The sequence below is a fragment of the Nyctereutes procyonoides genome, unplaced genomic scaffold, assembly GCF_905146905.1.
Source record: "Nyctereutes procyonoides isolate TBG_1078 unplaced genomic scaffold, NYPRO_anot_genome, whole genome shotgun sequence".
Classification (NCBI taxonomy): domain Eukaryota; kingdom Metazoa; phylum Chordata; class Mammalia; order Carnivora; family Canidae; genus Nyctereutes; species Nyctereutes procyonoides.
The window spans coordinates 1457302-1474626 of record NW_026575113.1 but is presented as its reverse complement, the minus strand read 5'-3'; the positions used below and the strand labels follow the sequence as shown (position 1 = coordinate 1474626).

The 17325-nt window shown below is 40.0% G+C and overlaps 1 protein-coding gene across 1 annotated transcript; it reads left to right on the top strand.

Moving 5' to 3' along the window:
- Positions 1–12769: 12769 nt before the first annotated feature.
- On the top strand, positions 12770–13696 carry LOC129514974 (olfactory receptor 6C4). The gene has a single exon (XM_055333659.1). It carries the CDS (start codon positions 12770–12772, stop codon positions 13694–13696), a length of 927 nt encoding a protein of 308 aa, XP_055189634.1.
- Positions 13697–17325: the final 3629 nt, after the last annotated feature.

Sequence of the window (17325 nt, the reverse complement as noted above, 5' to 3'; positions counted from 1 at the left end):
CCAGGGGAATTCTATCAAACGTTTAAAGAAGAAATCATACCTATTCTACTAAAGCTGTTGGAAAGATAGAAAGAGATGGAGTACTTCCAAACTCGTTCTATGAGGCCAGCATCACCTTAATTCCAAAACCAAACAAAGACCCCACCAAAAAGGAGAATTACAGACCAATATCCCTGATGAACATGGATGCAAAGATTCTCAACAAGATACTAGCCAATAGGATACAGCAACACATTAAGAAAATTATTCACCATGACCAAGTAGGATTTATCCCCGGGACACAAGGCTGGTTCAACACTCGTAAAACAATCAATGTGATTCATCATATCAGCAAGAGAAATCCAAGAACCATATGATCCTCTCATTAGATGCAGAGAAAGCATTTGACAAAGTACAGCATCCATTCCTGATCAAAACTCTTCAGAGTGTAGGGATAGAGGGAACTTTCCTCGACATCTTAAAAGCCATCTACGACAAAGCCCACAGCAAATATCATTCTCAATGGGGAAGCACGGGGAGCCTTTCCCCTAAGATCAGGAACAAGACAGGGATGTCCACTCTCACCACTGCTATTCAACATAGTATTGGAAGTCCTAGCCTCAGCAATCAGACAACAAAAAGACATTAAAGGCATTCCAATTGGTGAAGAAGAAGTCAAACTCTCCCTCTTCGCCGATGACATGATACTCTACATAGAAAACCCAAAAGCCTCCACCCCAAGAGTGCTGGAACTCATACTGCAATTTGGTAGCGTGGCAGGATACAGAATCAATGCCCAGAAATCAATGGCATTCCTATACACTAACAATGAGACTGAAGAAAGAGAAATTAAGGAGTCAATCCCATTTACAACTGCACCCAAAATCATAAAATACGTAGGAATAAACCTAACCAAAGAGGTAAAGGATCTATACCCTAAAAACTATAGAACACTTCTGAAAGAAATTGAGGAAACTCAAGGAGATGGAAAAATATTCCATGCTCATGGATTGGCAGAATTAATAATGTGAAAATGTCAGTGTTACTCAGGGCAATTGACACGTTTAATGCAATCCCTATCAAAATACCATGGACTTTCTTCAGAGAGTTGGAACAAATTATTTTAACGTTTGTGTGGAATCAGAAAAGACCCCGAATAGCCAGGGGAATTTTAAAAAAGAAAACCATAGCTGGGGGCATCACAATGCCAGATTTCAGGTTGTACTACAAAGCTGTGGTCATCAAGACAGTGTGGCACTGGCACAAAAACAGATACAAAGATCAATGGAACAGAATAGAGAACCCAGAAGTGGACCCTCAACTTTACGGTCAACTAATATTTGACTAAGGAGGAAAGAGTATCCACTGGAAGAAAGACAGTCTCTTCAATAAATGGTCCTGGGAAAAGTGGACATCCACATGCAGAAGAATGAAGCTAGACCACTCTCTTGCACCATACACAAAGATAAACTCAAAATGGATGAAAGATATAAATGTGAGACAAGATTCCTTCAAAATGCTAGAGGAGAACACAGGCAACACCTTTTTTGAATTTGGGCATAGTAACATCTTGCAAGATACATCCACGAAGGCAAGAGAAACAAAAGCAAAAATGAACTATTTGGACTTCATCAAGATTAGAAGTTTTGCACAGCAAAAGATACAGTCAAGGAAACTCAAAGACAACCTACAGAATGGGAGAAGATATTTGAAAATGATGTATCAGATAAAGGGCTAGTTTCAAGATCTATAAAGAACTTATTAAACTCAACAGAAAAGAAACAAACAATCCAATCATGAAATGGGCAAAACACATGAAGAGAAATCTCACAGAGGAAGACATAGACATGGCCAACAAGTACATGAGAAAATGCTCTGCATCACTTGCCATCAGGGAAATACAAATCAAAACCACAATGAGATACCACCTCACACCAGTGAGAATGGGGAAAATTAACAAGGCAGGAAACCACAAATGTTGGAGAGGATGTGGAGAAAGGAGAACCCTCTTGCTCTGTTGGTGGGAATGTGAACTGGTGCAGCCACTCTGGTAAACTGTGTGGAAGTTCATCAAAGAATTAAAAATAGACCTGCCCTACAACCCAGCAATTGCACTGCTGGGGATTTACCCCAAAGATTCAGATGCAATGAAATGCCGGGACATCTGCATCCCGATATTTTTAGCAGCAATGTCCATAATAGCCAAACTGTGGAAGGAGCCTTGGTGTCTATTGAAAGATGAATGGATAAAGAAGATGTGGTTTATGTATACAATGGAATATTACTCAGCCATTAGAAACAACAAATACCCACCATTGCTTCGACGTGGATGGAACTGGAGGGTATTATGCTGAGTGAAATAAGTCAATCGGAAAAGGACAAACATTATATGGTCTCATTCATTAGGGGAATGTAAAAAATAGTTAAAGGGAATAAAGGGGAAAGATAAAAATTGAGTGGGATATATCAGAAAGGGACTCAGAACATGAAAGACTCCTAACTCTGGGAAACGAACTAGGTGGTGGAAGGGGAAGTGGTTGAGGGGTAAGAGTGATTGCATGACGGGCACTGAGGTTGGCACTTGACAGGATGAGCACTGGGTGTTATTCTATATGTTGGCAGCTTGAAAACCAATAAAAAATAAATTTATATAAAAAAACAATGGAATATTACTCAGCCATTATAAACAACAAATACCCACCATTTGCTTCATCCTGGAGGGAACTGGAGGGTATTATGCTGAGTGAATAAGTCAATCAGAGAAGGACAAACATTATATGGTCTTATTCATTTGGGGAATATAAAAAATAGTGAAAGGGAATACAGGGGAAAGGAGAAAAAATGAGTGGGAAATATCAGGGAGGGAGACAGAATGTGAGAGACTCCTAAGTCTGGGAAAGGAAGAGGGGGGGTGATGGAAAGGGAGGTGGGCGGGGGATGGGGGTGACTGGGTGACAGGCACTGAGGGGGGCACTTAATGGGATGAGCACTGGGCGTTATTCTTTATGTTGACAAATTAAGCACCAGTAAAAAATAAATTTATTTTAAAAAAAGAACCTAAAGTTTGCTTGCATTTTCAGCAAAGATGAAGGAGAAGGATTTTTTGCATATCTTACAACTGAAAAAAATGTGGAGATAACACAAGAAACAAGCATAAGAAGACTCGGAATCCCAAGAATTGAGGGACAACATGACAGTGAGAACCCAGGGTTTTCTATTACCTCTCATATATCCCAGAAATGAATTTTAGAAGCTTTCAATCAGAACCACCAACAGACACAAAAATTTAAAAATGCCAAAAAAGGCCTGTTTCTCCTAACCAAAGGACTTGAAAAAGGTGGCCTAACATTGGAGGACTTTTGGGGACTATCTGGTCTACTTCAGCCATACATCGATAGAAAATATGCACATCTCATCCTCTGCAGCTTCAGGGGAACCTGAGAGCTTACCTCTAACTCTGCCTTCCCACTCTGCATAAGTAAGTGGCATTGCACAGATTTGCCCCACCTAGCAATGTTACAAGACTGAGAAGATAGTTGGTTATAGCAGGTGGCTCTCTAATTCCTCCAAGTAGTGTCAGCAGGGCTAAGAGGGGAGTGGATCTCCCATTTCCTGCTCCAAGAAAGCAGCTCACTCTTATTTCTCAACCAGGATATGTAACATCAGTGAGCTGAGAGGGGAGTTGATCATTTGTTCTTATCCAGTGGAAATAGTCAATGCTTCAATTTCCCCTGCAGGGTATTCTGCAGGGTCCAGTGGTGAGCCAGCCTCCACTCCCACCTGGAGGTGGTGTTATTTGGAGCTGTATTCTACTTTCTTCCACCTTTACTGTCAAGGGACACGATGGGGAACTAAAACTCCACACCCACCTGGGAGCAACAAGACTGGATGAGACAGTGCAAAATATGACTAATTAATACTCTGGTCCTCTGCAGTGTAAGTGGGTTAAAGGGCAGCTGACCTTCCACTCCCATCTGACATTAATAAGGCAGAATGATGTTATTTAGTAGAAGTAGTGTGTATTCCATTGCCCCCTTCACTGAAGAGCCCAGTGGAGAGCTGACCCTCCACTTCTACCTGCCATCATGATGTGGTATGGAGGGAGGTGGGCTTTTGGGCCCACACACACCTACTTCCCTTGTCCAGCAAAGACTAATAGAGAACAGGGAAGCCTAATGCTGTGGCAGCAAAGTAGATTGAGTCAGATTTCTGCTTGCCCTTCCATGCTGGTTGCAGGGTCTAGTAGGGGTGCTGAGTGTACACCTCCACTCAAAGGCAAAAACACACTGTGAATCAGTGCCCTACTTTCACTGTGAAGGTGTCATCAAGGCCAAGAAAGAAGCTGAACATCAACCCCACCCATCTGCAATGGGGCGGCAGGGGTAGAGTGTTCCAGTTTTGCCAGAACAGTGTTGGCTGGACTGAGCAAGAGAATGAAAATACATACTCACTTGGCCTGTGTTATACCTCGACAAAGAGACCAGCTGCTAAAAAAAAAAAAAAAAAAAAAAAAAAAAAAAAAAAACCACTACAGTATGTATTCTTGATATTCCTGATATTTTACTATAATATTCTGAGTCCTGTGTAATATTACCAGGAAATACCACAACTTGAAAGAAAACAGTAAATAAATCCCAACACTGGAATGAGTCAAATTTTGGGATTGTTTAATAGAGATTTTAAAGCAACCATCACAAAAATGCTTCAATGCAATTGTGGATTCTCTTTAAATAAATGAAAAAAATACAAAATCTCACAAAGAAAGCTATAAAAAGGCACTGAAAGGAAATTATAGACTTAAAGTAGAATAAAAGAAATTATTATAAATTATATAAATTTATTGAATGACCTCATTAATAAAGATGACTGAAGATAAAATCATTGAACTTGAAGACAGATCAGTAGAATTTACTCAATTGGAACAAGAGAGACTAAATACATTTTAAAAAAATGAACAAAGCCTCATACATCAACAGGACAATGAGAAAAGAATTAATATTGGTAAAATTGGAGTTCCAGAAGGAAAGAAGGGAGTACAGCAAAGAATCCATGAAATAATTACTGAAACTTCCCAAATTTGGGGGGGAGGGGAACCACATAAACCTGCAGATTTAAAAAAACTGTGAATATTGCAAATAGAATAAAACCAAAGAAATGCACACTAAAACACATCACAATTTAATTAGGGGGTGCGGGTTATTTAAATGTGATATTTACTCAATCTATGTACTTCTTTTCTGTGTACTTATCTTATGCTTGTTAAATTTAAATAAAAGAATTATTTAAAAAATAAATCACAAAATAGGGATGCCTGGGTGCCTCAGGATTTGAGCATCTGCCTTCAGCTCAGGACGTGATCCCGCGGTTGGGGGATTGAGTCCTGCATCGGGCTCCTTGCATAGAGCCTGCTTCTCCCTCTGCCTTTGTCTCTGCCTCTCTCTCTGTGTCTCTCATGAATAAATACATAAAATCTTTTTAAAAATAATGAAATAAATAGATTTTCACATAAAAAACTAAAAATATTTGTCTTGAGAACCAGGCAATAACAAGTTTAAAAAGACCAATGTTAGGGATTTACCCCGAAGATTCAGATGCAATGAAACGCCGGGGCACCTGCACCCTGATGTTTCTAGCAGCCATGTCCACAATAGCCAAACTGTGGAAGGAGCCTCGGTGCCCATCGAAAGATGAATGGATACAGAAGATGTGGTCTATGTATACACTGGGATATTCCTCAGCCATTAGAAACGACAAATACCCACCATTTGCTTCAACGTGGATGGAACTGGAGGGTATTATGCTGAGTGAAGTAAGTCAATCGGAGAAGGACAAACAGTGTATGTTCTCACTCATTTGGGGAATATGAATAATAGTGAAGGGGAATATAAGGGAAGGGAGAAGAAATGTGTGGGAGATATCAGAAAGGGACACAGAACATAAAGACTTCTAACTCTGGGAAATGAACTAGGGGTGGTGGAAGGGGAGGAGGGCGGGGGGTGGGGGTGAATGGGTGACGGGCACGGAGGGGGACACTTGACGGGATGAGCACTGGGTGTTATTCTGTATGTTGGTAAATTGAACACCAATAAAAATTAATTTATAAAAAAAAAAGACCAATGGATTAAAATGTCAATGTCCTGGTTATAACCTAATTTTCTAAGGTGCTACTATCTTGGGAAACTGGCAAGATACACAAGATTTCGCTGAGGTATCTCTCTGTCTTAGGGTCTAAAATTGAAGAAATCACACAAAGTAAAGAACAGAAACAAGGAAAAATGTAAATATGCAGGTAAACCTTAAGTGAACATCTGCAAAATCCCTACTAGTCATACAGTATGGGGTTTTAACAAAACATAGAGCATAAAAAATATAAAATTAAAAAGCCATACTAATTAAGAGATATGAAATGGAGATAAACCCCTACATTCTCTTCACTGAGTGAGAGGCAGGTAAAGATAAGTAACTATAGACTTGGATAATTTTTTGTTCACCTAACAACTACATAGGCCTAAAAATTAACAAAATAAAAATTGGCAAACATATAAAGGTAGTTAAATCTAATATCATGGTGGTAATTTTACCCATAAAATCAATATTGGACAATAAAAATATAAATAGATTTAAGGCACAAGATTAAAATCTGGGCTTAATGAAAATATAGAAAATACACACACCCAAAAAAATTGGAATTCATTTTCTATCCATAAAAAAAAGCAAACAGAACTTTTTCATAATCACAGGACGAAATGCAAATCAAAAGAAATTTCAAACATTGGAAATACATATTTGTTCTCTGTCCAGAATAAATTAAGCCAGAAATCAACATGAAAAATATAACCAGAAAATACCAATATGTTTGAAATTTTTAAAAAGAACTCTTAAATAATCTCAATATATTTCAGAACAAAGTTCTCTATATACACTCAGTATGCATATACAAAAATACTCACTGAAGCATGTACAAAATTTCCTTGAAATGGAAACAACCTAAATTTCTATCAGTAATAAAATGGATAAATCATCATAATGGTAAATTCATATGATGTAGCTCAATGCTGTTGCAAGTGCTTAGAAAAGTATCTTAGATATTACCTGGTTGGCATGAAAAATATAACTTTCTGTGGGGGCGTTGCCTGTGCCTAAGGCAATGCCTGTGACTCCCAGGATTGTGAGCAAAGTAAGCACAATTAGCAGGAAAAGAGTATGTTGTTATTGAGATGGAGGGAAGTCCTGTTGCCCAAAATAAAATATTGGCAGTACACAGAATATGGGTGATGTTGGAAAGAAGGCCTAGGAGTGGGATATGAGTGGGGTAGATAACAATGAAACCAACGGCCTAACAGGAGTGATTGTTTTGACAGAAACATCTTGCATGGAGAGGTTTCTGTTTATAAGATGCCAGTAATTCCAATGATCAGGACAAAGCAAGGGGTCTTAAGTGTGAGAAGTTGAGCATAACTAAGGCTGCTGATGGCAGTGTCAGAGAGCAGACCAGGTACTGTTCTGTATTTTAGCAAGTTTTCTTTAAGGAAGCCTTCCCTGTATTCTCTAAGGCCTGCAGCCTGAGGCAGCTAGAAGGGGTGAGGAGGAGGGGGTGGGGAGTTTTCAAGAGCCCAGCATTCTGTATTTTGAGAAGTGAAGTAAGTGCCTTGGCCTCTATCAGTAATATCTATAACTCTGAAGGGAATAAGTGTCTTGTTGATGCCTTGTGTTGTGGCTAAAATGGTAACATACCTAGAAGGATAGATGAGTAATATTCCCTTCTAAGTGTCCACCATCGTCACAGAATAGTAAACATCCTCTGCAGAGGGAGTCAGTGACCCATACAAATATTTTCCATTGGTTAATGGACAGTCCCTAGGGAATGAGCCTCATCAACCATACAGAGAGTGGCACATTTTCCCACATACAATACATGAGTTAGACACTACATTATCCATGGCAGAGAAAAAGCAGAGTCCCTTTCATTCTTCTTGGGACTTTAGCGCAGTGGCTTATTTGTGGCTTGATATTTCATGGGCCCACTAGGCCAAAGTTAGATCAGAGCTGAGGTTGTGCCAATATGTTTCTCAGAAATCAAAGCCAATTTATCTGCCTGTTCGTTAAAACAAGCCCCTGAAAACTGAATTTTTAAAAAAAACATTTCCTTTATTTATTTCACAGAGAGAGAGATAGAGAGAGCACAAGCAGGGGGAGCTACAGAGGGAAAGGAGAAGCAGGCTCCCTGCTGAGCAGGGAGCTCAGTGCTGGGCTCAATCCCAACACCTGAGCCAAAGGCAGATGCTTAACCAAATGAGCCACCTAGGCATCCTCGAAAACTGAATTTTAGTATGTAGAGAATATATAAGGCCTTGATTTGTATTTTGGGTATCTGTGAGGCAAGAAATTCCCAAAGTTCTTTACCCCCACAGGGAGAACAGAAACACCTTACATAAGGAATTGCTGTTGCTGCCATTAGTCAGACCAGATGATGGCTACACCATTGACAATGGCCTAGAGACTATAAAAATGTACATAAGGGACCAAGTGTTGGACACGACACCCTCTAGTTCTCATATAACTCTGCCGACCCATGGCTCCCACCCTTGATTAGGGATGTCCCAGTTAGGGAATGGAACACAGCAGCTCTTCAGTAGGTTCTATCCTGCATAACGGTGGTGCTGAAATCTATAAAGAACACAAACTCCCTTCCCTAATCATTCAGTTAAATCCCAGTGGAGTCTCTAGGTATCCAGTGTATATGAGAGAGGGTTTACTTCTAGGCACTACTGCATGTAGCAAAGGAGGAAAACCTGGAAACCACTTCCTCCCATAGGTGGAATATGCCAGAGGACCCAGTTTGGCTCCATAATTAGCATTTTCATTTTACTAATGAGGCCTCTATGGCCATGCCAAATTTGTAAAATGCCGTCTCAATGATGAAAGGCACAATGGGCACCTGGATTCACAGTGTCACAAGCTCAGGACCTGTGAAAACACTTATCTCAAGAAGAACCCCACTACATACAGCCAACAGTTGCCATCCTAATGGTGTGTTGAGTCAGCCAAAGAAAATAGTTTCTTATAACAGAAGCCCATGAACAATTTATGGCCACTGTGGCTGATCTGGAAACTTCAGAAGGAATGCAGAGAGGCTGTTGAAGCCTCTATGTTGAAGGAGATTCTGGGGGGACACAAATGGAAGTGCCTATTTTATTGCAATCTGGACAGGCTTAGAGCCTTTTGTCATTGGATGGCCCATTCAAAGTGAGCCAATTTGTGAGTAATAGCATAATGAATTTAAATAAAATTTGTAAATGTAGAAGATGTAACCTCTGAAACTCCTAACTCTGGGAAACAAACAAGAAGTAGTGGAAGAGGAGGTGGACAGAGTGACGGGGTGACTGGGTGACGGGCGCTGAGGGGGGCACTTGACAGGATGAAGTGTGGTAGGCATCAGCCTCACAAAAGGACCCAAAATAAGAAAGGCAAGGAATTCTTGTATGCCCAGGGAAAGAGGCACTATAATCAGAAGCAAAAGGGCTATGGCAGGCAAACACAGCCAATTTTCCAAAAGAAGGCTAAAACCACAAAGAAGATTATGCTGAGGCTTGAATATGTTGAGCCTAACTTAAGGTCCAAGAAGATGGTGGCCTTCAAGACCTGCAAGCATTTTGAGCTTGGAGCAATAAGAAGAGAAAAGGCCAAGTGGTCCAGGTCTAAGCTGGGATCCTCCTCTTATTTTTGAGAGGAAAATGTTCATGAAATAGAAAAAGTACCTGTATGAAAATGAATACAATATTATTTACTTCTATATAAAAAATAAATAAATAAATAGATAAGTAAATAAATAAATAGATAAATAAATAAATAAATAAAATAAGTGCTGATGACAGTGAAGAGTTGGTTACTTACTGCATCAGATACAGATCATTCATGGGCTGACAAGTAATGTCCAGAAATTTCACTGAAGTAGCAGCGCCTTGAATTTTGCCTACACCTGAATGGAAAGTTTGAATTTCGTTGCAGGAATATGTTATCCATATAATGCTATACCAGTGGTTTTGGAATAAGTTGGACATGGTTAAGATCTATAAAGGTTTGGGCATTGTCAAGGCTCCCCAAATACCCCATGGAAAGGTGAGTGACAATCATTCCTTCAGAGGTAAAGAACTAATCACAGAGTAGAATATATAAGCCAAATCTGTAACAGCAAAGTATTTTCCAGTTGCTGATTCCTATTAATTTCAGTAGAATTGGGTATACATATCTTAATGGAGGCTATGATGGCATTAACATTATGATAATTCACTGTGAAGTGAATTTATTTATTTCAGGTTTGAGCACTGGCCAAACTGGGTTACTAAAGGGAGAGGTAATAGGAGCAATCAGTAGGCCAGGCATACCAATCCTCAGGGATCTTACTCCATTGCTTTCAGCTTCATAAACTTCATGTCTGTGACAGGTTCTCTCATGGCACCCATACTACAGTCTCTCCGGACCTTCTCTCCTCAGCCATATGTTTACAACTTGTTCTCAAAGTTGTCAACAATTTTGTGTGAAGGTTTTAAACTGAAGTCCACAGGGCATGTTTAGCTTCTTCAGGAAATTGATCCCCATGTGCCTGTTCCCAAAAGAGTAGATAAAACCTGTGTCACTCTGCCTAACATAGAAACTACAGAGAAGCCTATACCCTGTCTTCTAAGGACTTCAAAATTATCTCCCCCTAGAACAAGAATATTAAGGAAATGTCCATGTATCAAAGTCTGCTTTTCCAATTCTATCATTGCTGGGGTGAGGGTTAGTTGTTTATTTGTTTCTTTTTTATTATGTATGTGAAGGATGGACCTCTCGGGAACTATGATTTAATTCTGATTTGGATCCATAGGATGGAAGATAATGTGCTTCCTAGGTAAGCCCCACTGACTTGGGAACTTTCATTAAGAGTACAATGTTTACATGTGGAATCTAAGAAACAAACCAGAGCAGGGAGAATGTGGGGAGAGGGAAGCAAAATAGGTGAAGGGGATTAAGAGGCACAAATTTTCAGTTGCAAAATAAGTCACAGGGATGTAATGTACACATAAGTGATAATCAATAATTCTGTAATAACTTTTATGGTGGTAGTAACTAGGCCTATTGTAGTGACCATTTCATAATGCATAAAAATATAAAATCACTATGTTGCATATCTGAAACTAATGTAATCCTGTATGTCAATTATAATTCAATTGCTTAAAACAAACAAATGAATAAATAGCCACCTATGGCTAGTGACTCCAGCAACAAAAATAAGAGAAGGTTAGAATGTGAATGGGAAGCCAATAGACAGCACTTTAAATTTTATACTACTTAGGGACTCTCACGGCACATCTCACCTTTGATTTATTTACCTCTTAGGTACGACAACGGAAGCATCCTACTGCAGTCATTCAGATTGTCAAGGGTGCAAGCATTGTATGTTTTTAAAGTCACTGATGTTATTATTTTATAAATGTGGATCAAGAAGTCAATCAATTGTGAAAATCGGGATGAAAATGCCCTACTTGCCAAAGACCACAGGTTAGTACAAACAGGAAAGGGAGGCTATCGGCAAATCCAAGTCAAAGCTTAATATCATCTAGTTCCTGCAACAGCTCTATGGAATAATGGAGAGATTGACAAGAACAATTCTGAAAATATGATTTTTTCTAACCTATATGCATGTGAATTAGAAGGGCCTTTTATATTGTCTTTGCCTCTGAATCAGAAAAATAAAAAAACGCATGCAGGATACCACCAGCAAATTCTCCTTTCTTAGGGGTTACTAATTTATCTCCAAAGGACTCTTCTTGTCAGAAACATGAATGTCCCTCTTCCTGGTTTCTATACATCAAGAATAGAGAATGGGAAATTTTAAGGCATGATAAACTGTCATCCTTAATTTGCCATTGAGAACTCTTTAAGACTTTGAGCAAAATCCATTCTGAGCTATTGTCTGTGGATAGCTCAAGATCTCTATTCTCAGAGATATATCACAAATCTACCCACAAGAATTCGAACATGGCAGAGAAACATATAAGAAAATGCTAATTAATATGATTTGTTGACAACAGAGCCTTGTTTGTGTAGTCAAAAATCCTCATGATATAATATGCGATAGTATTGACCCAAAAATATTAAAGGCCTATTACAAATTTATGCTTCAAAAGAAATAGGGGCTGCAGAAAAAAATCACTTATGCATCAAAACCTTCAACCATATCTTTTTGAGGAATTTCCTATCTCCTATCAGTTGTTGAAACAAGGAAGTCAGAGACTTGGACAATAATGGAGATGATGATCTCTGGCAGACAGCCAGTGAAAGGCTAAGTAGTACAGGGAAGGGGGAGGGGCATAAAGAAAGGAAAGGAAAGCATGGAAAACCCAATCTGATATAAATAGTTCTGCCAAGAGCACAAAGGCATGAGAAATTAATAGAGTCAGAGCAAAGTGACTTAAATGTGGAGATTTCATAAGCATTTTGTGAGTAAAGGATAGGTTCAAAATGGGTTTCCTTCTGAAAAAAAGAGTAATCATTCTGTAATAGTCTGTTAAGTGTCTAGGAATATATCCACTTGAGGATTAAAAAGATTTTAGGAATTAGGTCATTCACATAGAAGATATTGGGCTTCCATAGAGCCAAGTCCAATGCAATGTGATGCTGGTTTGGGTCAACTGAATAGAGAGTATTATATGACATGACTCATTAGGATCGGCTTTGTCTCTCCTACCCTGAGAAACTTGAATTTTCATCACTCACCTCTTTCCTTGAGGTCTCCTAAAAGTCAGCAATGAAAAACAGGACATTTACTGAGTTTATTCTGTTGGGCTTCACAAATCAACCTGAGATCCAGGTTGTCATATTCATCTTTCTTTTCATCACCTATATACTAAGTGTCTTAGGAAATTTGACTATCATCATTCTCACTCTAGTAGATCCTCACCTCCAGACCCCCATGTATTTCTTCCTCCGGAATTTCTCCTTCTTAGAAGTTTCCTTCACATCCATTTTTATTCCCAGATTTCTGACCAGCGTGACAACAGGAAATAAAGTCATCAGTTTTGCTGGATGCTTGGTTCAATATTTTTTTGCTATATTTCTTGGGGCAACAGAGTTTTATCTCTTGGCTTCTATGTCCTATGACCGCTATGTTGCCATATGCAAACCCCTGCATTATCTGATCATTATGAGCAATCGGGTCTGCATACAACTCGTGTTCTGCTCCTGGCTGGGAGGATTCCTAGCTATCTTACCCCCAATCATCCTGATGAGCCAGGTGGATTTCTGTGCCTCCAATATTCTGAATCACTATTACTGTGATTATGGTCCCCTTCTGGAGCTTGCCTGCTCAGACACAAGCATCCTAGAAGTGATGGTCATCTTCTTGGCAGTTGTGACTCTGGTGGTTACTCTACTGCTGGTGACATTTTCTTATACGTACATTATCAGGACCATTCTGAGGATCCCTTCCGCCCAGCAAAGGAAAAAAGCTTTTTCTACTTGTTCTTCCCACATGATTGTCATATCCCTCTCTTATGGCAGCTGCATGTTTATGTACATTAATCCCTCTGCAAAAGAAGAAGGTTCTTTCAACAAAGGAATAGCTGTACTCATTACCTCAATTACTCCGTTGTTAAACCCCTTCATTTATACTCTAAGAAATCAGCAAGTGAAGCAAGCATTCAAGGACGCTGTCAAAAAGATTGTGAAGCTTTAAAAGACAATACATTTTTTAAAAATTTATTTATTCATGGGAGACAGAGACAGAGAGGCAGAGACATAGGGAGAGGGAGAGGCAGGACTCCATCCAGCACCCCGGGATCATGATCTGAGCCAAAAGTAAACACCCAACCACTGAGCCACCAAGTTTCCCCAAGACACAATACATTTCAATGAAAAATATATTTCACTTACTAAATGTTTATTGAGCGTCTATTATGTTTCAAATGCTGCACTGGCCCTGGAAGATAAATATATGAATAGCATATGTCTTAATTTCAAGGAATCTGCAGCCTAATATGACAGAGGGGTGTTAAGCTCTAAATTCATGTATTAAGTTTACAAAAAATTAAGAGAACACAGTGAGTACTGTTAGAGAAGGAAAAAAAAATTAGAATCCATACAAAGAATAGTTGAAGAGAACTATTTTCCAGAAATGACTTGAAATTCAAAAAGCAAAATATATTGCTTATTTAGAAGTGTGGAAAGATAAGAATTTAGAGTGAGAAAGAGAGGGAATCATGAAGGTATTATTTAATCATAAACTATGGAGTTAGTCGACATTGGTTAAGTCAAGAGAAGTTTTAAGAAAAGAAGTTATATTATTAGCATCATTTTGAAGGAAATCTAGCAATGGTATAGTTCTTCCTCATAGAGTTCTGAAGACTATGACTCCATCAAAGAGTTAGTAATTTTGATTCTCCTCCCCTTTGTCATTCATCTTTCAACTGTAGCCATTACAACTTTCACCCTTCCCAAAGGAAAATAAAAAGAATACACATTTTTTCCACTTTTCTCTGAATGAAGTGAGAATTCTCAAGATTTCATCAACTTATATGTCCATTTTCCAGAAGTCATATGGTTAGAAGTGGCTTTGAAAGCCAAGGTTAAAAGCCTTTCACTTCTAGACAGGATCTACTGTTGCTTTTCTTAGCAAACATCTTATTAAGTTAATGGCAAAGATCTCTTTGCCATTAAGTTAATGGCAAAGATCCCACTCTCTTTCTTTGGTAGTTTCTGGTTATTTTTTTAGAATGTTCTAAATTATGAGTTTTAGCAACCAAATGCAAATAGACTACTCTAACCAAGAACTCTATGCATGGATTCAAGGTAACAATTTGAATATGAATTGATGGTGGAGGGGTCTCAACTTCAAATGAACCAAAAATGTTTTTGGAAATCTGAGTACTTGCACATAGTTTAGTAATATTCTAATGCACTGCAGATTGCTTATTACCATTTGAGGTACAAATGGAACATTATCTGGTATGTTCACATGCTTTCTATGTGGTAATATTGTTGAGTGGAATGATGCTTCTTGGACACTTAAGCAACAAATTTATCAGCAATGTCCACAATAGCCAAACTATGGAATGCGCCCAGGTATCTATCCATCAACAGATGAATGAATACAGAATATGTAGTGTGTGTGTGTGTGTGTGTGTGTGTGTGTGTATAAAATGGAATACTACTAAGGCATCAGAAAATGAAATCTTGCCAATTGCAATGACATGGATGCAACTAAAGGATGTTATGCTAAGAGCAATAAATCAATCAGTGAAAAACAATTGTCATATGGTCGCACTCATATGTAGAATTTAAGAAACAAAATAGAGGATCACAGGGGAAGAGAGAAAAAGTTGTTTTAAATGAAATAAGGAGACAAATCATATGAGACTCTATAATTTTGTAAAAGATTTTATTTATTTTATCTATTCATTCATGAGAAACACAGAGACACAGATAGAGACACATGCAGAGGGAGAAGTAGGCTCTTTGCAGGGATCCTGATGTGGAACTCAATCCCAGGACTCCAAGATCCTTATCTGAGCCAAAGGCAGACACTAAACCACTGAGCAACCCAGGTGTCCCAATAAGAGACTTTTAATTGAGGGGCGGGGCAAGATAGCAGAAGAGTAAGTTCCCCAAGTCACCTGTCCCCACCAAATTACCTAGATAACCTTCAAATCACCTTGAAAACATACGAATTCGGCCTGAGATTTAAAGAGAGAACAGCTGGAATGCTACAGTGAGAAGAGTGCACGCTTCTATCAAGGTAGGAAGACGGGGAAAAAAGAAATAAAGAAACAAAAGGCCTCCAAGGGGGGAGGGGCCGGGCTGAGGCCGGGGCGAGTGTCCCCAGGACAGGAGAGCCCCGTCCGTCCCGGAGAAGGAGGAGCTGCACCAATCTTCCTGGACAGAAAGGCGCTCGCAGGGAGGTGGAGCAGGACCCCAGGAGGGCGGGGATGCCCTCAGGCTCCCTGGGACACTAACAGACACCTGCAACCCAGGGAGAGTGCACCACACCTTATGGCTGAGCTCCCTAAAGGGCTGCAGCGCACCTGGCTGGACTCAGGAGCAGCTCGGAGGCGGCTCAGGCGGCGGCTCTGCGCCAGAAGGGGCGGCTGCGGTGGCGGCCCCGATTCCAAAAGCGCAGGCCCCAGAGCACAGGGCACACAGCCCAAGATCCGGCCTCCCCCCGGGACAGGCAGAGGCTGGAGGGCCCAGGAGAGCAACGATGCTCCAGCCTCCAGGCAGTCCAAGCTGAGCAGATCAGCGGCCCCAGCCCCAGAGCATCCAGGCCACTGCAGACGGAGAGCTCTGTAGTTACTGCAGGAGCTGAATCCAGGGCTCCAGAGCTGGCCGCCGCCACTGTTGTTATTCCTCCTGGGGCCTCAAAGGGTAAACAACCCCCACTGAGCCTCACAGTGGCCTCACCATATAAACAGGATAAACAACTTTCACTGAGCCCTGCACCAGGCAGGGGGCTGAGCAGATCCCCCAAGTGCTAACAACTGAAAATCAGCAAGCAGGCCCCTCCCCCAAAAGACCAGCTAGGCCGACAGGGGAAAACAAATTATTGACCAAGCAGCACTGGAAAGTTCCAGGGGAAGTCGAGGGATTTACAGTATACAGAATCAGAGGATACTCCCCCTTGTTTTTTGTTTTTTGATTTCTTTGCTTCCCCCCACCCTTGTTTTCTTTCTCTTTTTTTCTTTTTCTTTTCTTCTTTCTCTTCTCTCTTTTTCTCCTTTTCCCAATACAACTTGTTTTTGGCAACTCTGCATTGAACAAAATGACTAGAAGGAAAACCTCACCTCAAAAGAAAGAATCAGAAACACTCCTCTCTCACACAAAATTACAAAATTTGGATTACAATTCAATGTCAGAAAGCCAATTCAGAAGCACAATTATAAAGCTACTGGTGGCTGTAGAAAAAGGCAAAAAGGACTCAAGAGACTTCATGACTGCAGAATTTAGATCTAATCAGACAGAAATTAAAATCAATTGAATGAGATGCAATCCAAACTAGAAATCCTAACGACGAGGGTTAACGTAGAGGTCTTCCACGAGGGTGGAAGAACGAGTGAGTGACACAGAAGACAAGTTGGTGGCAAAGAGGAAAACTGAGGAAAAAAGAGACAAAAAATTAAAAGATCATGAGGATAGATTAAGGGAAATAAGTGACAGCCTGAGGAAGAAAAATCTATGTTTAATTGGGGTTCCCGAGGGCACCGAAAGGGACAGAGGTCCAGAATATGTATTTGAACAAATCACAGGTAAAACTTTCCAAATCTGGGAAGGGAAACAGACATTCAGATCCAGGAAACAGAGAGATCACCCCCC